This window comes from Pteronotus mesoamericanus, unplaced genomic scaffold (genome assembly GCF_021234165.1).
Source record: "Pteronotus mesoamericanus isolate MK-2021 breed Mesoamerican mustached bat unplaced genomic scaffold, CSHL_Meso_final contig_73, whole genome shotgun sequence".
Lineage (NCBI taxonomy): Eukaryota > Metazoa > Chordata > Mammalia > Chiroptera > Mormoopidae > Pteronotus > Pteronotus mesoamericanus.
Genome location: NW_026555245.1, coordinates 17,294,850 through 17,320,206, shown reverse-complemented (window position 1 = coordinate 17,320,206; position 25,357 = coordinate 17,294,850). Strand labels below are relative to the sequence as shown.

General features: G+C 41.8%; 1 protein-coding gene across 1 annotated transcript in view; it reads right to left on the bottom strand.

Moving 5' to 3' along the window:
* The window catches only part of DOCK8 (dedicator of cytokinesis 8), a 209,465-nt gene that overhangs the window by 43,080 nt on the left and 141,028 nt on the right, over window positions 1–25,357 (bottom strand). The window contains exons 22-29 of the mRNA XM_054583056.1: window positions 24,582–24,751; window positions 22,314–22,409; window positions 19,013–19,108; window positions 12,405–12,554; window positions 10,587–10,700; window positions 6,457–6,612; window positions 4,404–4,543; window positions 1,288–1,457 (exon numbers count right to left, since the gene is read on the bottom strand). Coding sequence (XP_054439031.1) covers window positions 1,288–1,457; window positions 4,404–4,543; window positions 6,457–6,612; window positions 10,587–10,700; window positions 12,405–12,554; window positions 19,013–19,108; window positions 22,314–22,409; window positions 24,582–24,751 — 1,092 coding nt within the window. The remainder of the gene's footprint in view (window positions 1–1,287; window positions 1,458–4,403; window positions 4,544–6,456; window positions 6,613–10,586; window positions 10,701–12,404; window positions 12,555–19,012; window positions 19,109–22,313; window positions 22,410–24,581; window positions 24,752–25,357) is intronic.

Below are 25,357 nucleotides of genomic sequence, written 5' to 3'. Positions count from 1 at the left end.
TAACCAAGTATAAAGGAGCCTATAATTATAGCATTAAACAAGTACCTCATTGAATAACAAGCTATGATCACAAATTAAGCAACACTTTATTAAATTTCAAGTGTTTGAAATGAATGTTAATTTATTATATCTATGTAATATAAATATATTTATACGTATACATAGGTCTAGATGTATGCAAACAAAAAGGTTCAAAAGGTGGGTTTTTAAGAACATTACCAATCACGCATAAAGTATTTAGAAAGTTTGTAGAAAACACTTGCAACTGATTGACCTATTAACAACTCATATTTTATTAGACCTGTCAACATTATCAATATTTGGACCTTCAATTTTTCAGAAAAAGTAGGATGTGAACAGTATTTTCATCTGCTAAAGTTCTGCAAACAGAACTCAGTTTTTCTTAAAGAACTCAATTTTTAAAAATAATAGTTCAGTGTTGTATTTTAAGGCAATTGGAGTTTTAAACAAATGGTAAAATGAATGGCACATAGAAATTATACAAGACCTGATAATATTATAGGGACATAGGATCATGGTTACAAGAAAAGGAAGGAAGTATCTAAACATGTGCTGCACGAAATGCTCTTATAGAAGTTCTCTTGCTTCATCTAAGATGTAGGCACCATTGTCACATCTTTTACTTCTGAGGAAAGGGAAGTCAATGAAAGGCTGAGGATCTCCTCAAGGGCCTCCTCAAAATTGTCTACACACACACACACACACACACACACACACTCACACACACACACACACTTTCTAAACTGTCCTTTAATGGGACTGATTTACATGATTTCTGAAAGTACTCTTATTAAGGGTGCACACACACACATATATGTACATATATATCATATATATATCTGCATGGAATAATTGTTTATGTTCATCTGAGAATGCTTCTTTGCTTAAGCATTCATAAAAGAAAACATAAGGAACACCTTTATTTTAAAGCATTGGAATAGTAATCTCCAAAGGGAGTGTTATTCTGTTTTTATCTCATTCTTTGTGGTACATGGTTTATAAAGTTCATTATATACCAGCGGACCAATGAATGAATGAATGAATGAACAAATGAACAAATAAATAATTTCTAACTAAAAAACATACACAGGGCTATGTGCCTTAAAAAAAAGTAGTGGAGCTGTAAAAAGGTTTGGAGAGCGCTGGTGTGCAGAACAGTTCACATAAGCCTATCAGCACTAGAGCTAATGACAGAAGCCTCATTCGAGTGGAGTATTTGACATGGTTTCCCAACAATCCAGAGAAGGAAACAGAAAGTATTGTTACCTGTAAAGTCATAGAGCTGTGGCAAGGCTTCCAAAATGATGCCGACCAAAGGCAGGTAAAGAGCAGCAATTTTGACCTTCACATCCGGTTTGACACAACGTGGGTCCAGGTCGTGAGAACTTAGCAGGCTGTGAATGGCACTGACAGCTTTTCTTTGCACTTTGCCGATCCTGTTGGCACAACACAGAATGCTAGAGGTCATGGAGGTTATGAGGGAGAGTAACCAAAATGGTCTTAAGCAATAAGGAGGGGCCAGAATGCTCCTAAACAATGGGGTGACAATGTGAAAATCAAGCAAAACTGGGTGGAGGTGTGTACAGCTCAGAGAGAGTCAGCCTGTGTTCTAGCCCCGGGTCTGCCGTTAGCATGATGTTTCAAAGTGCATCAGGTTGTAGCACCAAGTACTTCATTACATTTTATTGTTAAACAACATCGTATGAATATATGACATTTTATTTATCCATTCATCAATTGATAGATATTTGGACTGTTTTTGCCTTTTGACTATTAATGAATTATGAATACTGCTATGCATATTCATGTATAAGTTTTTATGTGGATATAAATTTTATTTCTCTTGGGTATATACTTCAGGGTAGAATTACTGGATCATACAGTAACTCTATGATTAACCTTTAGAGGGACTGCAAAGTGTTTTCAACAGTGGCTACACCATTTTACAGTCCTAGCAGGAGTGCATGAAGTTTCCATATCCTGTTTGTCAACACTTGTTACTGTAGGTCTTTTTTATTAGCCATTCTAATGGATATGAAGTTACTCTGGACTGTATGTTTGTATTCCCCCCAAATTCGCATGCTGAAACCCCATCCTTAAAGTGAATGTGTGGGCCTGTGGAAGGGGATTAGATCATGAGGGGAGAGCCCTTATAAAGGAGACCCCAGAGAGCTCCCTGCCCAGTTCTGCCATGGAAGGGCACAGAGGAGATGGCCGTCTCGGAACTAGGAAGTGGGTCCTCACCAGACATGGAATCTGCTGGCACCTTGATGCCAGGTGACTTCCACATGCTTGAAAACACTATGGGCTTAATGATGTGTGGACGCCCCCAGGTAAAGGGGGTTGAGGGAGACCCATTAGCAACTGGAGCTATGGCTCCTTTGCGGAGCAAGGGTCCAGGTACAAGATGTGTCCCTTTGGCCCTTGCACCACAGATGGGCAGGTATTGGTGAATCTACTAATTGCCTTGGCAGAAAAAGGAGGTACTGATCAAGAGGAGGTATTATTAAAGGATGAGATCTTTCTGAGAGTTCAACCCACATGGTAAAGTTTATGACAGTATTTCTAATGACTTTCCAGGAGAGTAATTGATAACCCAGAAATCAGGAATTATTGTGTTGCCAAAGGAATGACAATCTTAATTAGTTACCCTCTGGGGGGTAGAAAAGGTAGGGTGTGTGTTGTTAGTATAATAACAACAAATTTACAAGGAATCAAAAGAGATGCCAGGGCTGTTTCTCCAGCCAGCTGACCAGAAGGGGAATGGAAAACAGAACTACTGCTAATGTGATTAATAAGAGTGCTTTCAGAAATCATGTAAATCAGTCCCATTAAAGGACAGTTTAGAAAGTGTGTGTGTGTGTGTGTGTGTGTGTGTGAAGGCAATTTTCTTTGGGCTCAAACCTTCTTCTTAGCACCGCACCTTATCAGAATGTGTCAGGGCACTTTGTGTTGCTGTGGAAATTTATCTTAATTATAGGCTAGAAAGTGCTACTGAGAAAATTAAGAGAAGTTTAGTTAGAGTTGAGAGAAGATGAAATTGAAGCCTTGGAAAATGAAGCTTGCTAAGGATACACTCAGTATCTGAATTACTGGAAGGAGGTAGAATTTAGAGCTAAAAACATGAGATTTCCCACACTCATTTACTAGGAGACAGAGACATACATTTACTTAGGCAATATCAGTATGAGCTGAGAATGTAAATTAAATTTGTTAGTGCAGTTACATAACCTTGGATGTGCTCCTATTAAAGTTTCATGCTGAGATGTCCCGTTTCTTCCACTAAATTATAAGCACTTTGAGAGAACTTGAGAACTTCCAGTTAAACAAAAATCTGTAGCATACAGCCAGACTGCCAGTAATCAGCATACTTTTCCCCCAGAAACTGCTTTCTCAGAGGAAGACACACTGACAAGTGGTAGAAATAGGCTTCCCAGGCAGGGGAAGGGAGTTGTAAGACTGTGCCTCTGGATTTGGTTCCGGTATGTGACTTTGGGCAAGTTCCTTCACTTCTATGAGTCTAATCTAAACACCAAATTACATTCCAATCCTAATGATCTTGAGATCTGAGTCCCTAAATGGTGAGCTCTGTGGGGGCAGGAAATCCTGTCTGTTTTGTACGCTGATTCTGATGTGCGCCAACAGTCAACTGCATCTGCCCCATGCAGGCATTCAGTAATAGTTGCACAGAATTGTATATTATTTTGGAAAGCATTGTCTCCTTTCATCAAATCAGGTAGGCAGTGTTTTTCTGACCATATGGGCTCATGGAGCACTGGGGGAGAAGAAAAGAAGAGGGTCATCTACCATCCTCCCTGTCTGTTGACTTCAAGGCTGAATACTGCCACATGCGCCTTGGTGAGCAGGTTTACAAGAAATTAAAGGATATTAAGCCCCGGGCCTGTGCTGTCTCTTAGTGTGGGAAGGTCTCTTTGCAAGAAACCTTGCAAATCTGGACAAAGGGCAACTGCTTCCTCATTAGCAGCTACTTTCTTCGTCAGCATTGAGCCAGGTGGCATCTTGCAGCTACCTCTGTGAGCACGCAGACCCCCCAGGGGCATGTGTTAAAAATGGCTTCATTCCTGAGGAGTTCACTAATCAAGCAGCTCCGGGAAGCCTGTTATACAGCAGAACTGTTAAGTTCTTCTCAATGAAAAGTGGCTGGAAAATGCTATTCTATGGTTTCTCTCCCTCCCCCATGCCTTTCCACATTCCTGTGGGCATAGTTTTCTCAAAGCACTGATGCTCTTACTCTTCAGAACTGGTGAATGGCAAAGTTTTCCACCAAGCACAAGGAGTTGAACTGCAAACTTTAGTAGGCAGCATTTTTTTTCCTTTTTCTTTTTTTGCTTTGTATTCCATTTTCAATGTCAGAAACATACCCTTCCATTTCAGCATCCAGGGAAGCAGCCAGTTCAGTGAAGAGAAGCCCAGTGAGGAAGTGCTGCTGGCGGTACTCAGATGTCAGATCGAACATGCTGGCAATCTTCTGGTCTTGGAAACTGGAGCAGGAGCTCGAGTTCTGCAGAAATGCAAGAGGCAGTTTTATGGGTAACAAGAACTGGAATTAAGATCACGAGAGCTGGTATTTATTGAGCACGTGGTAAGGCCAGGCTTTGTAAGCATAACGCACTTTCTAAGTGAGGCAGGTACCACTACTGTCTCTGTGGGACAGATGAGGAAACCGGGATGTACAGTGGTCACTTAGCTTTCCCATTCCCACAGAGAGAGGACTGCCCATTGGGAAAGATACAAAAAAAGCATCCAGTGTCTGTCACACAATGAGTAACACTTCCTTCCCACCCACAATCAAAAGTTGAAGATGAAAATCCTAGGATAACAATTGGATAGGGGAATGGGAACTGGATCCAATGCTGTAGTTGGCAATTCCTCTCTGACAAACTGCCTCCTTTGTAACGAACAGGCCCCTGTGTACTGAGCTGTACTTCTAAACTTGGTTTATGCACAATGTTTGAACTTTGCTGGTCTGGAAACTAGAAGGGGTGTCAAGTCAGGGAAGTGTCAGATCGACCAGTCTTAGGCAATCCCCGTGCCTAGCGGGCGCACTTTGTATTTCACTCAGAGAATCTAGAATGTCTCTGGAAATCCTCGACATTTTCCTAACTCCTTGGGGTAGTTAGAAGGGAAATGTGGGCGAGGACGTAGGGCAAAGTTAGCACGTTTGGAATTGCTGCTTGCAAGACAGATCTTTCTCAGTTCACACTCACAGTCTCGTAGCTAGTATCTGGCTCATGTCTTTTGGCAAGATTATTATTTTTTTTAATTAATGAGACAAGCTTTCGCCTTTGTGCTAGTATCAAGGAATATGCAACAGAAAAAGAACCTAATATTGAGAAATCCCACTTGCTTCTCTGAGTTACTACCCTGTTCCCTATAAATGGAATGTGACTGTAAAATAGCATTTCCTTAAAGTTTTTCTAGAGGACACTAATCCCTTGAGAAATCTATGGAAGAAAAACAAGAAGTTTCTGGAGTCAAATCATTTTGGGAGTCACTGCTGATCATGCACCTCCTCCCATTTCCTTCTGCACCACTCCCCGGGGTATTTTCAATTGACATGAACAAGTTAGAGACTCTTGGATGGCTTTCTGCAAAGAAATCTGTCAACATAGGGTTTCCAAAACTGATAGGACTTTGGAAACCTGGATTTGCTTAATACCTCGGAAATCGTTCAGAACCTGGGGCCCACTGAACCTAACTTGAGAAACACTGTTCTACAAAAAATGACTGGCCACAGTCCTGTCTCTAAATATTAATACAAGTGTTACTCTTTTTGGCTGATCATGTCCAAGACTTGTTAGAAATATACTCTCTATAGAACAGGCTGTTTGCTTGGTTTATAATGAGCTCTTTTCAGTGCTTCATGAGCTAAATTATCTGGGCTGTGATTCAAGGTGGGCCCATCTTGTGCTGAATTCCATTCTGTAACAGTATCAGCAAGAAGTTCTAAGCAAGTTCAAAGATATAATATCCATGTTAAAAACCACTATTAGATCATTTTGGAATCCATGTAAAGGAGCCTGCAATTTCATAACTTTTGTGGTGCTGGGGTTTAGGAAAAGTGAAGTGAGCAAAGGAGACTACCAGGTTAAAAAGAAAGATGATTAACGTGAGACAAAAAAAGGACATGTGACTTTTCTACATATTTCTAAATTTTCATAGTGTATGTGGAGTCCTTGGTCTACTTGGTCTCAGCAGGGATCCTGGAGCTTAGAAAGAAACCAATCAATTAGCATGTAAATGATTAGTTAGGTGGCACAACTTTGGGTATCATACTTGCATTTATCCAGATCAATTGATCTATTTCAACAGCTTGATTTTTCTTTTAATTAAAAACACCAACCTTTATAGAATAAGTGACTAAACTAAGCTATTAAGTGAAGTAGCGAATATAATTTTCAGTCAGCTGATTACCTGGGAGGATATGGAGGGGCAGGGAGATGCTGGCGCAGTGTCAGCGTTCATAAAGAAGAGGTTCAGGTTGAGGTAATGCTCATGGCTGCAGAGGATTCTCAGGAACTCCAGCCTCATGGAGATGAGTACTGGAAGGCTGTTTAGCTTGGCTGACAGCTGGGAAGAAAAATGAGAAAATGAAAGAAGTATTTCTTATAAGGTCAATGGAGCTGAGGTTGACAGACACAAAAAATATCCTTTCACTCCAGATTAAGGCAGTCAGTTTAATAAAAATGAATGGGACGGCGCAACAGATGGCAAACAGCATTACAGGGAAGCCCAATTAAGTTTTCCCCCCTTAACTGTTTCCCTTTATGATTCGAGTCCAACCACTGTCTAAAATGAGGATTCTTGTCTGGAATCCCAGCCTTGTCAAATTTATAATACCATGGCAAGCCTCTGCTGGAAGTAATCTGGAGGTATGTCTTCAGTGTAACAGAGTATAATTAATTTTACAAAATACCCTACTGTGTTCAAGAAACTAAATGAAAGGAATTGACCCCACATGGTGCCACACAAAACTAAGGGACTATGACTGGATGACCTTAATGCCACAAGTGTAGTTTCTAATTAAAGACCCCAACAGGAAGTTCTCAAACCAGTCCCCTGGATGAGGAAATCAAAGCACTTAGAAAAGTATGTAGTCTCTGCAAAAAAGCCAAGGCATTTGCTTCAAAGAGGGAGAGGAGGAAGTAGAGGAGAAAGAAACAGAAAGCTGAACGAGTTTTCTGGAAAAATTTTTCTTAAACAAACAAACCATGAAATTAGCAATGAAAAGCTGACAAAGGTGACAGTCTGGAAGAGATCTCTTGCTTTCCTCCCAGGAAAGTTGGCAACTAAAGGACCCTGGCTCAATGGGCTGTGACTCAGAGGCAGCTCCTCCGACGGCAAAGTACAGGACGAAGGGTTTTGATGGACCTTGAACCTCTCAATATATCTTTATAAACACCCCAACCCACTCCCGCCTTGGCACAGGGAACCAACACTTCATCCTAAAAGACAGACATGCCTTCTCTTCATGCACTTAAAGAGCAGTTTTATTAACTATATAATCTAAATGAGCACGTATTATTCAGCCATTTTAGGAGAAGCCATTGTGTTGCGGCATTTTTGCCTATAGAATCAATTTGTGGCTAGACATTGGTTAGAAACAAATGAATGCCATTATGTATTATGTAAAAAAAAAAACCCAAAACATATGACCTCTGTGTAAGAACAGTGACCAGAACCCACCCTCTTATCAATGTACACTGCTGGCTAATTTTGGACTAAAGGGGCCACCAGCAAATTGAGTTGGTCAGAACTTGGTCTTACGTTCATCACTCATTCACAGAGAGCTGTGGGATCAAGCCAGCTATCAGAACATGCAAGCGTAAGGTATCTGCACTTGAAAAGGCCACACTGTGGGTATCTTTCATAGTTCCCTTGAGACTTCATTAAAGATAGACATTTCAAAAATAATTTCAGTGACATTTAGTACAGAGTAAGGTGCAGTTCCTGAAACAGCCTCCTCAAAGGTCAGGACCCGCAGTGGTAGCCTCAGTGGCCCGACCCAAGGATGGGTGCTAACTTAGTGGCAGGTTGAAAGTAACATAGAGCAATTGAAAGCTAGATTTTCCTATTACCAGTGACTACTAATAAAAGAATAAGTTTATATTCATGGTCACAAAGTCCATAAATGACAGAAAACATGACAGAATGTTTGAATCGGGTTATGCACCATGATAAAATCAGAGGACTTTAGAAGAGTAGAACTTGCCCCAGGTATGATGTTCGTACTGTATCTAGAGAGCTGGGATCAATGAATTAAATCACCATTGACTGGGGTCGGTGATTTTCTAGGCCTGTGTGCCAGTCATTGTGCTAAGCAATAGCCATGGCTGTCACTGGCATACACAGAGTATAGGCTCAGAACTTTAACATCTGAGTAAATTTAATGTATTCTTATCTTCTCCCAGACCAGGAAGCTACTGTCCCAAATGGTGAAACCCCCAAATCACAGATGTGCTTAATGGCATCACCGGCCTTAGAAGACAGATCTCCAGATTCCTGGTCTAAGGCTCCCTGGCAGTGGAGACTGGAAAGAGGGAGAAAAAGGAGAGTAAATTAGAAGTACCCTCTAACTTAAAGGACAAGAAAAGGATTAAAAAAAGAAAGAGAAGCTAGAGGAAGGAGAAAGAGAAAAAAGAGAAAATAAAAACGTGCATTTGCAGGGCTGGTACATATCTACCTTTGATTGTTATTTGTCTTTTGTTAAGAAAAACTGTCCACAATGAGCAATGACAAAGGTCCTTTCTGTGACCAAACTCTATCTGGTTCCTCTGAGCTCTTTTTCAAATAGGTCAGTCCCCAGGAATACCCTCAAGAGCCCAATTTTAGCAAAAATCCTGCTAAGAGAATTTAGTCAAAACCCCCACCCTTGATAGCAGAGCACCCTTAATATCTGACCAAATAAATCCTCATCCCTTACCACCCTCCAGATGGAGTTGTGCAACAATCCTGCTGGGTCCGTGCAGCCAGAATCTTTCCTTTCCCCAGACATTTCTTTCCTCTCAGTCATTATTCAGCTACTGGCCACCCCAACTCTTCTCCTTGGCTATAAATGCCCACTTTTCCTCATTGTATTCAGTGCTGAGCTTAACCTCTTCCTTATTGCAAAACCCCATCGCACTAGTCTCTATACCTCTCACATCGGTGTTGGATAAAGGATGCCCTACTGTTTACAGGTATCATAAATAATTTTTTTCTTTAACAGCAGATAAATCTGGACTTATAGTGATGTTCTAGTATCTCCTTTCTATATGTAATATTTTGAAAAACGGATTTGATTTCTATTTGCAGTTCATCCAGTGACTTGTAATCCTAAACACCTAAGAGGGATGGCAAAGAGGAATGGTGCTTCCCCCACCACTTCAATCTGGTGGAATGTGGAACAAAGACCCACACAAGGTCAGGGGGTCAGAGTGCAGCAGGTGTTGGTACCCTGGGACTTCTGATGTTTCCGTAGGAGTTTCTTACTAGGAGTTCCTTTAAAAAAGTCATGGTTTTTTGGAGGGGGGAAGGGCAGGTCTTTTTATTTTATAAATGAGGAAAAGAGATCCATAGAAGTTGAGTGACTTATTTAAGGTCACTAATGGATTAACCACAGAGAGCCAGGCCTGGTAGAACAGGGTGATTAACCCATTGTACCTGGGAGTTACGCACACATGGCTGTTTTCTCCCCAGACAAGTTACATTACTCCTCTAAACCTCAGCCTTATCATCTGCAAAATATTGATAACAACACCTTGCAAAGAGTAAAAGAAATGATTTTTATAAAGGGCCTAACACAGTGCCTGGTGTAGAGGAGGAAGCCCGTGGCGGCGGCCACGACGGGAAGGATGCAGGTGGTGATGGTAGACTTGGTGGGTGGCAGTGAGAGTGGGGGTGGCAGGTGATGACCGTGGTGGCAGGGAGCGGTGACAGTGCAGATGACAGTGGCAGTAATGGCTAAAATAGGATTATGAAAAGGAAGGAGTAGGAACAATGATAACTGCTATTTATGTTACTATTGTTGGGACAGTCTGAAGGAGACAGTGAACACAAGAAGAATTCCATTTAAAACATTGGGGAGATGGCACTGATACAGTTCTTGGATTACAAAATATTTGCTTTGTGCTCAGTGAAATTCAGTCTCTTTTTTATTTTATTAGGGTCCTCTAAAGTCAGGACTTCACAACCACACTTTAATTAATTACCCTAGGACGTGAAAAGAGACATCATACTTTGCATTCTATACCCGATCAGAGATTGAATGCCCCAGTCATGTAATTTCTGTTACATGTTAAATTGAAGACTGCAGATCATATCACTAACAAAACTCAATTTCCATAGATTAACTTGTTAACCCTTCAGTACTGGCTTGGTAAACGCTCTAGGGATAACTGCCAACCAACCACTATGTCTAGGAGTGTCCACGGCGCAAAACTCAGAATGTTCAAGAGCCAAGCTATCTACCTTGGCAGTGACTAAGAGAGCATGCCACAGCAAGGAGCATCACGTCGGACAAGAAGGAACCATGAACACCGTGGCTATGTCTGACGGCTACTCACCTGGTTGCAGTAATGTTTGATGAGGTTAAACACAAAGCCACGATCCATGAGTGAGAGAAGGTCATACAAAAAGAAAGCCAGGCTGATGTTCATCTTTTCTGCCTGATCGTTTTCCTTAAAAACAAACACACAAACACCCAAATCATTCTGTGATAAACCCTGGTCAAAAACTCCCAGGCCCCTGGTGGAAAAGTTGGGAGAGGCAGGTCCTATTTGTAGTCAGTGTTCCTCTGGGAGACACTGGGCAAAGCAGGTAACCCTGCAAAATTGGAGCAAGTATCATTTAGAACTTAACTGAAGCCAATTAAGTTACATTGTATCAAGTAATTCTTTATCTACTGTTAATACTAAGGTATATTTCCTTCTAGTCTTTTTTTCTACATACATATGTATATGTATATAATTGAGCTTATTCTCTATATACAATGTCGGTCCTGAATTTTTTCATTCAATATTACATAATAAACATTTTCCTAAATTCCAGTTTCTCATTTTTCTTCATATGGCTCTACCATAATTTATTTGACTCTAGTAAGTACTGTTTTGGCAAAACTAACTTGAAATGTACTATCCTCAATGAGACAGATTCTTGTAAGGATTGTTGCAGAAAATCAAATTGGGATAATATAATTCATTTTTACCTACGGGCTTTTTTCTCTCCAATTAGGTAGGATCCCCAGCGTAAAAGAGGTCATAATCATATCTGGTAAAGGGAACCCGTGCATAAATTGAGGCCAGGGTTTTGTTTTTATTACTTCACAGTGCTCATAGCTCTGAAGGGTTTTACAGAATTTCAGAGCAACTGGAAATTCCCTTGTTCATGGTCACATCTCCTTTTCTCAGAATGGTAAATCAATTTTCTCTGAAACTACTGAAAATATTTTCCTCTTGTGATGTTGTGCAGTTTGCCGATTCAGGCCAAGCTGACCGGCCACCAGCCTGGATGGAGACCTGGTAAAGAAGTTTCCACAGTATCATTGAGCAGCAAGTCCTCACGCTCTCAGCATCCTCTACATGGGCTACACCTGGGTAGCAAATAGAACTGTCTGAATATTCTGGAATGGAATTGCCAGTTTTCGCTTTGCTGCTAGCTGTCTGACTTTTGAAAAGTTTACCAACCTCATCGTGCCTCACTTTCCACGCCTGCTAACGTGGAAATATCATCGCCACTCTCACAAAGTTTGCCATGAGGAATAACCAAGTGGTTATTTCTCCCAAGCACTTGGTACTTTACCAGTTCTTTAGAACGATAAATGTGTTAATAGTGATCATTGCTGCCTCAAATTTTATAGCTGCCTTTAAAATTGTGCTTCATTTCATTTTATATATTCAACTTTCTATTTTAAAGTAATTTTCAACTTACAAGAAAAGGTGCAAAAATAGTATAAAGAACTCTTGTATAGTCTTTAACCAGGTTCATCAGTATTTGACATGTTGCTACATTAGCTTTATCATTCTATCTATACAATTGTTTTCAGAACCATTAAAGAGTAGGTAGCAAACATCATGCCCATTTACAAACATCATGCTCTATAATGCTTCAGGGTCTATTTCCTAAGAACAAGAATATTCTCTCTCATCTTTACATTAATACAATAATTTAAACTATTGCAGTTCTGTGTTGCAATTTCTTTATAGCAATCCCTCTGACCTACCCCAGGGTCCCATCCAGTATAAACTGCAGCATTTAGTTGTCAGGCATAGTCAGTTACATCTCAATCACTGTGTTAAGATGGTGCTTATTTTTCTCTGATTATGAAAATAACATATGTTCAAGATAAAACATTTGGATAGGAAAGAGTGAAATGACACAATTACCTTCTGAGGCTTTACTACAAGAGCCGCAATCTCCGAGGTGACCACATTAACAATGGTAGTTATGTCATCTTTGAAACGGTCGGAAAAACGAGTCCTCCGAAAATTGTCCTGTTTGTCCGTGTTGTGTACATACTGGGCCATGCTTTTCACCTATAGCGGGGATGGAGGAAATGTCAACGTGGAAATTAGTGACCTGCCTGCACACTGCGGAAAAGGAGAAAAGACTGGAAGAAAAGCTCACTAACAATAGACTTTCTAACACTTTATTGGTGCTGGTAGTTGCCCAAGCAGGCGCTGGACTAAAAAAATGCTCCTGACACACAAATGGTTACCATGGTGGCAGGAGGTGGGAAGGGTGTCCTTTTCTTGACCCCAAGTCAGGGGGCTTTCTCCTTGCTGCTGATAAAGCCAGGGAGCTTAATTCTTTGGCTATTTGTGTCATAAGACTCCCCTTCTCTCTACTGCCAGCGTCAGGAGGGCAGACCTACGCTGGGCTGCCCGAGCCACTTAGCTTTCAGCCTGTCATAACGCAACACCCTACCGACAAAGGGACGGTTTACGGAACTGTTTTTGGTGTGAACTGATGTCAATGCTATCCCTGAAACTACAGTAAGGAGAAATGGGAAGAGATGTTCCTCTTATCTTGATTTCAAGTTGAAATGGAGAGCACAGTTTTTTCCAGAAACAGTTCTATAGCGTGCTAGCTGGAAACTGGGCCATTATTTGGAACATTGTCTCTAAGAGAATTACGTTTTGAGTTTTATAAGACTAACTTGTTTTATATATGTTTTAAATATGTAAATTTATCTATGTCAAATATATTTATATTTTATATTTACATGTTTGAAATATATATATTAAAATAAAAACCTGTGTGTCAATTGGTGATTGTATTATGACTAGCATACTACTGGCTCAGTGCCTATCACAATTTTAAATTAAGATCATGCTTATTTTTTGGACTTTTTCCTGGGATCAGGAGATTTGTGGGTTCATACGACTTCTTGGGATACAGTCTGAGTTTGTATCTTGTCTTGTTGGAATCTGCCAGGAGCTATTAGGAACAGTCTGATGGGAAAGACTGGGAGTTCTGGCAGTTGAGTGCCTACCCCCTGAGGTCATTTTCATGACTGTGTCCAGGCTAGTCAGAGAATTGCCACAAAAATAAATGGCCCTGGAAGTTAAATCACCCACATTTGCCTGAAGGCGAACCCCTAGGTCAGGGCTGGAAGAAGAAAAGAGAAAGACAGTTTGTGAGGGGAAAATGACTCCTACTCTTAAGAGGTCTATAGGAGAACTTTGCACTAACAGCAGATTTCTTTTTAAGAATGCACGACTGGCAATTTTCATCAGCACTGAGACAAACAGGTATAAAAAAAAAAGAAAAGGTAAATTAAGAAGAGAAAAACAGGCAGATAAACTTTATTTGTTTCGTGTTTTAAGATAATGTCATGGCCGGCTTGGGGAATACCTAAGAACGTAAAATCTGAAAGCCAAGTGTCAGAACATGGTTTCTCTTCGACGTGAAGTTCTTCTTGGGTCAGCACACATGGACATGTCTGTACCTCAGGGTCTCACACACTTGGTGAGAGGACCTAATGAGGGGAGGGAACTGGACTCCATTTTTGTCTGACAGCGGTGTCTATCATTATGCTAACAAAGGACCTCGGAAGACAAGGCCTCTTTGTTTGATGCTACCCTATTCCTGATCCTCTGCTGGCTACCCTACCCAGCATCAGGCTTTTAGAGCTTACTGTGGTATTTGGCTCCTGCCTGCTGAGCCTGGCCATTCTACAGCCAAATAAATAATTCTCACAATACCGTACTTCCAACCAATGGCCTCCTTCCAGACCATCAGCAACTTGCCAGCTACTGTGTCCTTTGTATCTCTAGGGAGGAGCACCCAGTAGAAATATTAGTGGATGCTTGGCCCATTATTTGTAGGGTGAGGTAAGGTAAGAAAATATTTCCCCCTCTGTTGGCCTTTGTGACCCATTCTAAAGCAGGGTACCTCTAAAGAACACCTTGGTGCAGAAGTTCATGTCCCGAGAAGTTCATTACCACTGGGTTCTCAAAGTCTGGCTCAGAGGTTTATAGAAGCACAGGGATTGATTCATTAGCAAGTGTGAAACTCACAAAAGGAGTGTGTTCAACATCTCTACTGCCAAAGTGGTTGCTCATTACTGCTTGGGCATGAACATAACCGAAAAGTATAAAGCCTCCCAGGCTGTCGACTAAGTTCAAGAAGGCTGTCTTTCTTTCTTGTCAAGATTCTTGGGCAAAATAAAACTGTCTTGGTTTACCATCATCATCATCATCACTGTTACTATCTTTAATCCTTACCTGAGGATATGTTTATTGGTTTTAGAGAGAGAGGAAGAGAAAGAGAAAGAAAGAGATCGAGAGAGAAAGAAAGAGAGAGAGCGAGAGAGCATTGATGTGAGAAACATTGATCAGTTGCTTCCCATATGCACCCCAATCAGAGATCAAACTGACAACTTAGGTATATGTCCTGACTGGGAATCAAACCCATAACCTTTTGCTATGCGGGACGATACTCCAACCAACTGAGACACCCAGCCAGGGCCTATCTTGGTTTTTAAATAACTTTTTGGGCGTGCATAAAGCAAATGCACAAACATTGCATGGAGGACTGGGTGCCCTGTCTGAGTCTGAGATCAGTTTCCTTATAAAGTTCCGGCTGGGGCGGACATTTTCCATTTGTCTCCACCATACCTCTTAGATTAGTGGTCCCAAACCTTTTTGGCAGGCACCGGTTTCATGGAAGACAATTTTCCCATGGATGCGGTTAGGGTATGCAATAAGGGGGGACAGGAGGCGGAGCTCATGTGGTAACGCCAGCAAAGCTTCACTGGCTCCCCTGCCGCTCACCTCCTGCTGTGTGGCCTGGTTCCTAATGGGCCACCGACTGGTACTGGTCTGCAGCCCGGGGGTTGGGGACCCCTGCATGAGATCCATTTCTTGCCCTTCTCTGCCTCTCTCTGCACACTGAGAAGCTGATCTCCATGGACTACATCTCACAGGCCTTCTTGGGCTTCTGGCTGAGGCTGGCCAATGGAGCCACCAGCAAGGGATCCATGGGTGTGAGAATGGAGAGGTCCTGGTATTTAGCCACTCCACTGCCCCCATCCCTGCCACAGCATGGTTCCTGGCAGTAGCAACATTTCTCTAAGACTCCAGCTTCTGTCATGGGGACCTTTTCCTCTGCCTTAGCTTTCTTTCTCTGGGCCCCCGTTACAGTGTTCCCTATCCTTGCTTCCTTAGAGCTGGAATAACAGCTTCCAGCACTTGTTGCTCTGTGGGTGCCTCACCAACCCTCATCTGCTTCTGTAACCTCATGTTCGCCCTGGGAAAATACCTCCAATAAGTGCTTTTCAGTTAACCCTTTTGAGTAACGTCAACGCTTTCCTGTCAGGACCCTGAAAGACTTAGGTGATAACATGCAGAGTCCTGGGTGATGGTGTCTTGGGTTGGCATGCTGACCAAGCCCCTCTACATGCTCAGATTGCCAAGAGCTTTCTTTTTAACTGTTGCATCTGTTTCGCATACAGGATTCTTAGAGGGAAAAAGAACTATCAGCTTTACTTTTGCTTTCTCTCTTGGGCCCACCAAGTCCCAGTAAGTAAATGTGCGAGATCAAAAGCAATTTTCACCTTTTCATAGTTCTTAGCTCCCTGCAGCAAGGGGAAGCAAAGCGGCGCTGATGAAGCCCTGGGTGGACCTGGGGACTCCTCCTATGGCCACCACCCTTCCCCAGACACCATCCGTAAATTGGGGATGACCGAAAACTCCTGCTTCAAGGTTGTTTGAGGATTAAATGAGATAACACTTAAAATGGTGCCTGGCACAACAGTAAAATGGATGACATATTTTTGAAGCCATCATTTTCCTTTCTTGGGGGATGCCAGCTATTAGTAGAATTAGACGAAGGATACCGCCATTGTCCTGCACACACAGAATGCCAATGTGCCATCATCAGAGAGTTCCAGGCTGCCATGTGGAGTGGCCTAGCACTGCTGAGTTCATTCTCATTGGGAGTGGAATAGTAATTGCAGCACTGCATTAAAGCTGACTTCTGCACATGGTCAGTACGTTTTGTCGCTCTGACCTTCCAAGGAGAGGCAAATGCCAGAGAAATAGAACCTGGAAGAGAGCGTTGCAGAATTGAGGCTCCACCTCTTCCTGGCTGAGAGGCCTGGGCAATCCCCCGCTTAGCTTTTTGGCCCTGCATGTGCAATGGGGATAATCCTCAGGGCTGCTCTCTCACAGGGCTTCACTGACGTTACAAGGACATGGTAAGGAGGCCCTAGGGCTCCTCCCGGAACCCTCACATATCACAGTTTGAGGGCTAATATCCTAAGAGTTCCGTTCTCCAGTGTAACAGCTGTAGTGCTTATAATACATAACTATTAGATAATTTTTAGGAATGATTAGGTGAAGTGTGTGTATGTATGTATGCGTGCATGTATGTGAGTAAATGACAATACATCTTTATATTGAGATACCACTTTCCTTTGAAGGATTTTTTACCCTGATATTCTACAACATTGAATTTAGTTTTTGCTTCTTGCTTTTTAAAAAATCTTGCAGTATGACAGATGAATTCAGTTTGAGATCAGTGTATGCATTATCTATACAAGGATGATGGCCCATGAGAATCTTCTTTATGGAGAAATGTGATGGTGGGTGGGATGGGTGAGTAGAAGCAGGATGTACAGGGCATGAAATGTTGATTTTGATACATCTCATGCCTCAAGAAAAAGTTTAATGGCCAGTTTACTTGCTGCCAGAACACAGAGCTCTTATGTCACTGCTAAATTTGTTGCTCTGAGACCTGCGAGCTGCAGCCACCCCCTTCCTCAGCCTGGCTTTTAGAATGCAAAATGCTGGCTCTGGCTTGGTATAAAGATCCTTAGCTTGTTTAGGCCTCAGAGCAGAGGTGGCGGGGACTATAGATCTTCAGTGTTCTTAGAAGTCACCTAGGAAGACAGGTTAATGTACAATGCTGGCTTCTACTCCTCCTCTTTGCATTCAGTAGTTCTAGGGAGAGTCTCAGGAAACTGCTTTATTTTTGCTAAGCACCCCCAGGTGATTCTGTTGCTGGGATTTGAGACTGAGTATTGAAAATACACTTCTCTAGCAAAAGCAGAGTTGTTTGTTTGTTTTTTTTAACCCTATTGCATACCACTTCCCATTTCCACCTCAGTGTGTGTTTTATTTTTGTTTCCTTTGACCTTCTTGTTCTCTATGTGCTGTTGTTCAGTAGTGTCTCATTTTTATTAGGCTTGAACATACATAGATAAATTAGAGCCCAAGTGAAAACTTTACCATCTCTCTCTAATCAAAAAATTATCCAGTTAATGTCACAAGAGAAGGAACCTGGTCAATATAAAGCTAACTCTATCACTAAATACGAACCCACTCCTAATTCTTATTCTGCTGATTGCACATTTTTATGTGGTTCGTGTCTGCTCTTTCATGCCTTTTTCATTTAACATCATTTCATAATGCATTTCCATTTATCAACAAAAGTTATTCTTATTGACTTTATGGTAAAAATCTTTTCATTTCTAGTAACGATTAAACAAAATATAGGTTTATTATTATTCTCTTTATTTTAAATGTAAGGACTACATTGTACTTTTGCTTTTCTGCTAGAAAACTGATAGAAGTTGTAGGGTAAACAACTTTACAAGTTTCATTTTTTTCCCAACAAATATTAGTTGGTGCTTGTATGATACTAAGATGTGTGCTGGGGCTAGAGGTAGGATAATTGGGAAGATAAATTTGAAGCCTAGAAATCTAATACAAAAGACAGGAAACCAATCATAAATTGTGATAAGTGCTAGAAGGGAAATAAGGTGTTTAACAGGAGACAAATAGAGTGGAAGACATATTACAGTAACAGGTAGTCAGACAAGGCCTCTGGAGGTGGTGTCATTTAAGCTGAAACCTAAAGAGAAGAACCAGAAAAGTATGTGCATGGGAGGGATGAAAGGTGGAGAGGGGAGAGAGAATTTGGAAAAGACTTTTGAGGCTCAAAAGGCCTTGGCATCTTCAAAGAACCAAAAGGGGAACAATGTGGTTGAATGGGGTAAGGCATGAGACGAGTTGGTTAGAGATGGAGGTAAACAGAGTCCCATGAGGGCTTTGTGGGCCACGACAAGAAAGTGTGCTTTATTTCCCGTACTCTGAAAATCACCGAAGGGTTTTAAATAAGAGAGTGACATTATCTGCTTAATATTGGGAGCTCTGTGGAGAACGGGTGGCGAGGGCAAAATTGCATGCAGGCGGGTCAAAGAGGAAGTTTCTGCAAGAGGCACCTGAGAGATGAGGGTGGCTCGGCCGGGTGGCGGGTGATGAAGATGATGAGAACCTCGGTGTAGGAGGTAGAGAATCCACAAGATTTGGTGGAAGAAGGGCGGAGAGGTGAAAGAGAGCAAGGTTTTAAGTCATGATCCCAGGTTTTCAGCAGGAGCAACTCAGTGGACAAAATGTCCGTTCCCAATATGGAACACTCCATTGCCTTTCCGCAACAGGCTTTTCATGCCCTACTGAGCACAGATATAAACATGCAAGAATCTCACCAGAAGCTCGAAGAAGAACCAGGCGTACTTGAAGACTGTTTCTCTCACCATTCCAGTGCTGACCACCATCTGCAGGGCAAGCTCCTCATGGAAATGCTAGATGACACACATACACAACAAACCACGTTCATGTCATGACAGTCTGTGAGGACAAATGCTTTAATCCCAACACCTCTTTTCTTTTTGTCACAATTGTAAGAGCTTGTTAGTTACTGACATGCGTGTCCTAGATGTTCTAGGCCACAAATGGATGGCAAGGTCAGCCTGAGCGGGGAGGACATTGGAGCAGGTAGGAGACGGCCAGCCAGCGGCCGTATCACACTGGAGAGCTCGGTGTGAAGGATGGGCCTCGGCAGAGGAGGGGACCTGCTTTCTGGGGCAGCAGGCAGCACGGGGGCTGTCCGTGGTCCTCCTTCAGATCCCGCAGCAAACCCTCAGTTTTCCCACCCATAAAATCTGTTGTTGGTTGGTAGCAATGGTTCTCAAGCTTAAATGTGCATCAGGGTATTCAGAGCGCTTGTGAGGCCCCAGACTGCTGGGCCCACACCCAGGGGTTTGGATTCGGATTCAGTACATCTGGGGCAGGACCTGAGAATTTGGTGTCTAACTCGTTCCTGCTGGGGACCTCTATTCGAGAACCAGTGACTAGATGGTATGTAAACTCCCCTCCAGTGGGACAGTTCTAGTTTTTCTATCACACTACAGCTTTGTGGGAAACGTGATGGCTTAAGTTTACAAGCAGATCTTCTGCATTAAAAGGTATAGTGGTAGCAGCCTGAACTCACAACTTCTAAACTCCGACATCCCAGAGTCAGATGCTTTCAAATCCCCAGCTCCACTTTATGTCTGCACTTCCCTTCCAGTCATCCAACTGCTCGATAGCAAATGCAGCAGATGGTAATTTTTACACCTTTTGTATCTTTCCCATTCCCTGCTCTATCTGGCTACTTGTTAATGCTCTTGACAACAGTTTTGATTGAGACTAAAGGTGGGGCAACCAACTCATCTCAGTTGGCCTGAGACTGTCTTGGTCTTTTTTTTTTTTTTTTTTTAAGATTTTATTTATTTATTTTTAGAGAGAGGGGAAGGGAGAGAACAAAGAGAGGGAGAGTGTGTGGTTGCCTCTCATGCACCCCCTACTGGGGCCCTGGCCTGCAACCCAGGCATGTGCCCTGACTGGGAATTGAACTGGTGACCCTTTGGTTCGCAGGCCAGCACTCAATCCTTTGAGCCACACCAGCCAGGGTGAGACTGTCTTGGTCTTAAAATAAAGGTCTTGCATCCCAGAGACTCCCCCCTCTTGGTCCTGGGAAAACTGGGACAGTTGGTCACCCTAACTCATGACAAAAATGGGCATTTTCTGTGGATTTCATTTATCTAATGGCCACAAAACATAGAATAAAAGCAGATAAACTAACTTTTCAATTGTTTTGTGGGCAAGAAAGCCAAAACTATTTGACCATCCTAATACCCGACCCTAGGATGCTTGCTGACTTCTGTGGAAGGTACTATATGTTTTAAATTCAACGTCTAAAACAAAAACTGATTGTAGCAAAGATTGCCCTTAACCAACCTTTGAATTACCCACAATGTATAATATGCATGCAACCCAATTTACTAATTCTCATGTATATTAAAATTTGACAGTTACTCAGCTAAACTAAAAGGGGACAGATGGAAAATCTGTATGTGGATGTCTTGAGATTCTAACTATTTATACCCCCAAACTGGTCCTGGTAATGAGTGGGCAATACTGAAGCTTCTTAGTGGGTTCCACTTCATCCTCCCAGATGAGTCAAGCCTTTTTAATTGTCATACAAGTTAATACACTCGTTTGCTGCTGGGAGTCTTAAGTTTTCCCATCTGGGAGAGGAAGGAGGTTGAGTGTTAATCTAGTAGGGGGTCTCAGCGTGCACATGGTGTCACTTAAATACACATGGATCTTCCCACTGCAGGAGACACAATGCTCTACCAGCTTCCAATATAACCTCTGGAAAATGGGTCAATTTGATTGCCAGTCTTATGACAAGAAGAGATTAGAGAAGGACAAACTGCTTATTAAAGTAATTTATGCTTATTACAAGAATGCTTTGCTCCGGAGGTTACAGACAATGGCCAAGCAGCTAAACCCTGTTTGCTCAGCTAGGAAGGAAACACATTGGCTAAGCTTCCCTCTGAAATAAAATGATTTCTTCTGGTCACTGAGATGACCAGAAACCAAGTTAAAACAAAGTAATTGCAAAACTAAATAATGACTGTCCCTGGAAGAAATCAGGCCCTGCCTTGAGGTCGTCAGGCTGTAGAAAAAAAAAACATGGTTTTAAGCAGGAAAACGGTACCCGTAACCAGTCAGTGCAAAGCACAAAGCTAAGTTTTAGAGTGACTGAAAAATTTACTTTGAGCACGTACCCATAACTTCTTTCACTTCTTTTACAATTACCTCCTGGTACCTCTCCCCCGATTTACGCTGCCTGGATGACAGCAGCGTGCAGCCCCGCATGGCCTCTGTGCGCTGGATTTTCCCCTCACCTCCTCTCAAGGGAGCTATCCCGAGACTCGCCTCTTCCCTCCCTGTTTAATACACGTTGTCCCGAGGTATCAGCCGTTGCAAATGGCTCCCATCGTAACAGAGGTCTTCAAATACGCTCAAGACCTTAACTTAAGGAGCTCCTGTAATGGCGGAACTCGGGTGTGTGGCGGAGAAGAAAATTTGGGAGAGACAGCTTTTTTTACCCTGCCACCTCGTAGACCACACAGGCAGTGACTCTGACGGGGGGATTCTGTGAACGGACGGGGGTCTGGTGAGCAGTTTAACTGCTTGTAAAGTCTCTGAACTCATACAAGGTGTTGATTAGGAAGAATTACGAGGAAGCATTTCATATTTCTTTGATATCTGTAATATTAAAATAAATGATACCTAATTATTTCCATTCACTTTTGTTGAGGATGAATTGTCCCCAGCTCACCTTCAACCAAAAAAAAAAAAAAAAAAAAAAAAAGCTAATGCAGTGGTTCTCAAAGTGTGGTCCCTGGACCAGCATCAGCTAAGGGCTTATTAGAAATGTGAATTCTTGTACCCCACTTTAGATCTTTTAAATCAGAAACCCTGGGGATAGGGTCCAGCAATCAGTTTTAACAAACCACCCAGGTACATCTGATACTTGGTAAGTTGAAGAACCACTGAGTTATTAGGTAATTACAAAAAATGAGGGACAGGGCTCCAATGTCTAGTGTATGTATGGGTGTGTGTGTGAAGGGTGGGAACCAGCAGATATTGCCCTCACACTGCGCAGCTCAGTACCTTTTTGCTGGCTGCCCTTGGGGTCCCGCTTGCACTCGGAACATCATTATTGCCAGAGCCATAGTAAGACATCCGGTTGCAGCTGCGATCAGCCACCTGAAATACACAAACCACGACTTAACGGACAACTGACAGTGGTGCACTGGGAAGATGAGCCCGTGGCCTGGAAATCACAACCTCAAAATATATTTTTTAAATGTATTTCTTACCTTTACTCTCGTTGCAAAGGTAAAACAATTGTCGTACATAAATATAACACAAAGCAAAGAAGGTAAAGTTATTCGTAACCCTACTTCACCTATAGTAAAACCTAGTTAAGTACCAGGGGGTGTGCTTAGCAGTCCCTTCAACAGTGTCAGTCTGTGACATTAGCGGGAGAGCAGAAAAAATGTGAGGGAACAGTGCCTCCCTGTGGGTTAGTATGGTACTGTGCTTCACCTCCCAAACACTGGTTAAGAAATGGTCCAAAACCACATGGACAAACTTTTATCCCCTTGCTACAAAACAGTTAGAAAATTCTTAACCGAGTCCACATAGAAATTTAATATTTTCATTTTTATTAAATAAGGCTATTATTATTAAGGCTATCAACGATAACTGTAGATCATTTCTCCCCTGGGCAATCAGAAAATGATATTGTTTAAAGGGACCTTAGGTATGAGCCTGAACCATGGAGTACCGGCACATGTTTAACAACCAGCTCTCAGGGGTGAGGTGAGGGATGGGGACTGAATTATAGCACCTGCCAATTTCTGTGCTGTGACTTCTCCCATCATAGCTTATTTCAAGTTATGATGTCACTGAGCATAACATTGAGAAGAGATGTGAAGTAGTAAACCATTATATACTCTTTCCACAAAACAGATGGAATAGACTTAAATAACCTCAAGAACATAGATAATAGTAAAATGTAACAGAATAATTAGGAGGGGATAAGCTTTTTAAAGTGGAACAATTTAGATTTTCGGGCAAATTGCGAAGGTGGTACAGAGGGTTCTAATGCACACTTCTCCCAGATTCTGATAATGTTAATGTCTTGCTTAACTATGGTATGTGTGTCAAAACTAAGAAGTTATCATTGGCACATAACTATTAACTAAACCACAGCCTTTATTTGGATTTCACAAGCTTTTCCATTAATACCCTGTTTCTGTTCGAAGATACAGTCCAGGACACCACGCTGCATTTAGGTTAGCTTTGTTTTCAATATAACTTATTGCATTACCAGTTTATATAATTTAATTTTTAATAATTCAGACTAAGAATTCATGGTAGTTTCATGGGGAAAAAACCCACTGAATTATATACTTTGAAAGGGTGTATTTTATAGTATGTAAATTATATCACAATTTTTAAAAACTTCAAATGAGGGATATTCTACAAAATATCTGACCAGTACTCCTCAAAACATCAAGATCATCTTAAAACAAGGAAAGTCTACGAAATTGTCACAACCAGGTGGAGCCTAAAAAGATATGACTACAAAATATAATATTACTCCAGGATCTTGGATGGGATCCTGGAACACAAAAAGGATGTTAGGGAAAAGCTGAGAAAATATGACCTTTAGTTACCAAAGATAACATATCGATATTGGTCCATTAATTGTGACAAAGGTACCATTATAATGGACAGGAAAACTGGGTATGTGGTATACAAAAAACATTCTATATTACACTCACGGTAACTCTATAAATCTAAAACTGTTATAAAATTATAAAAAGTTTATCAAGAAAAAGCAACAAGTTCATGGCAGGGAACAAAATATAGGGCAATTCACAACATAGGGCAAACCTCTCAGGATCTCAGGTTTTATCTGTTTATAAAATATGGATGTGCTCTTTGGGATTATTGTATGGGATAATCAATCAATAGATGCTAATAAATGCAAAAGGCAAATACGAAAAATCAAAACAAAATAAAGGTAACCTTTCTAGGCATCAAAAAAAAAAAGTTAAATGTCTTTCCTTGAAAATAAAATGCATGATATTCATTGGGTCCTGTGGTTAAACCAGCTATGCCTTAAAAAATTCCCACCAGAGAGAACTAACTGAGCAGATCTTCAAATGCCAGTCTTGCCTCTACATCTTTCAGAATGACCTCAATCACTTCAAAGAAAAGAATATTAATAACTCTAAAGCTGAGTATGAAGGCATTTGACCAACACTGTGGGCAGCAGTAGTGGTCGATTTTATGTTATTCCTCCAAGAGTTAGTTAAAAATAAAAAAAAGCCTGCATCACTTTCCAGGGTTTGACATCTTCCCTACCTTTGAAGACATAATGTTCTTAACTTCCTCGTCTGCTGGAGAGTGTGTCCCCGCAAGGTCTGGATTACTGCTGCTCATCACCCGGGCCTGCAGCAGCTTCGAACTCACAGCAGCAGCAGACGTGCGTCCATATGTGTGGTAGCGAGGGTCAGGGAGCGCAGTGGGGCCGCCTGCGCCCCGTCAGGTACAGACATGTCAACAGAAAGGGGGTCAGAGTCACTTGCCGGGCTTGAGAAGGAACTGAAGAGGGATAGGATGGACAGCGGGATGGAAACCCACTGGATTAGGGCTTGGAATTAGAGTCTTATGATCAAACGCCTAGGGGAGGCCAGGGAGGCAAGACGGGTGGCAGGAAGTACGGCAGAAGGGAGTGGTGAGGCCTGTGGTGAATGCTGCCCGGCTCCAGCCCCTTACTGCCAGGGGAGCTTGCCATCTGGGTGACAGAGCTTCTGATTTCTCCAGACAAGCCGCAAATGTGGGCCTTTTTAAATTAATATTTAAATGATGACAACTTTGCAGTGATACAGTAAGGTTCTCTGAGATTTCAGAATCTAAGGTATTATCTGAACCTCATGAGAATAAGTGTGTACTATATATCGATGTCATATGCTTTTAAGTATTGTCTTCAAAAGCGATTCTGTGAGTCTATGATATATTACTAGTATTTTTAAAAACTCAATTGAAACTGCAAGTTTACTTGAAATGAGGTTGCATGGACTAATAAAAATTCCATGTCTCTTTGTTAGGGCCTAGGACTTTGTAAACTCATTGATGGT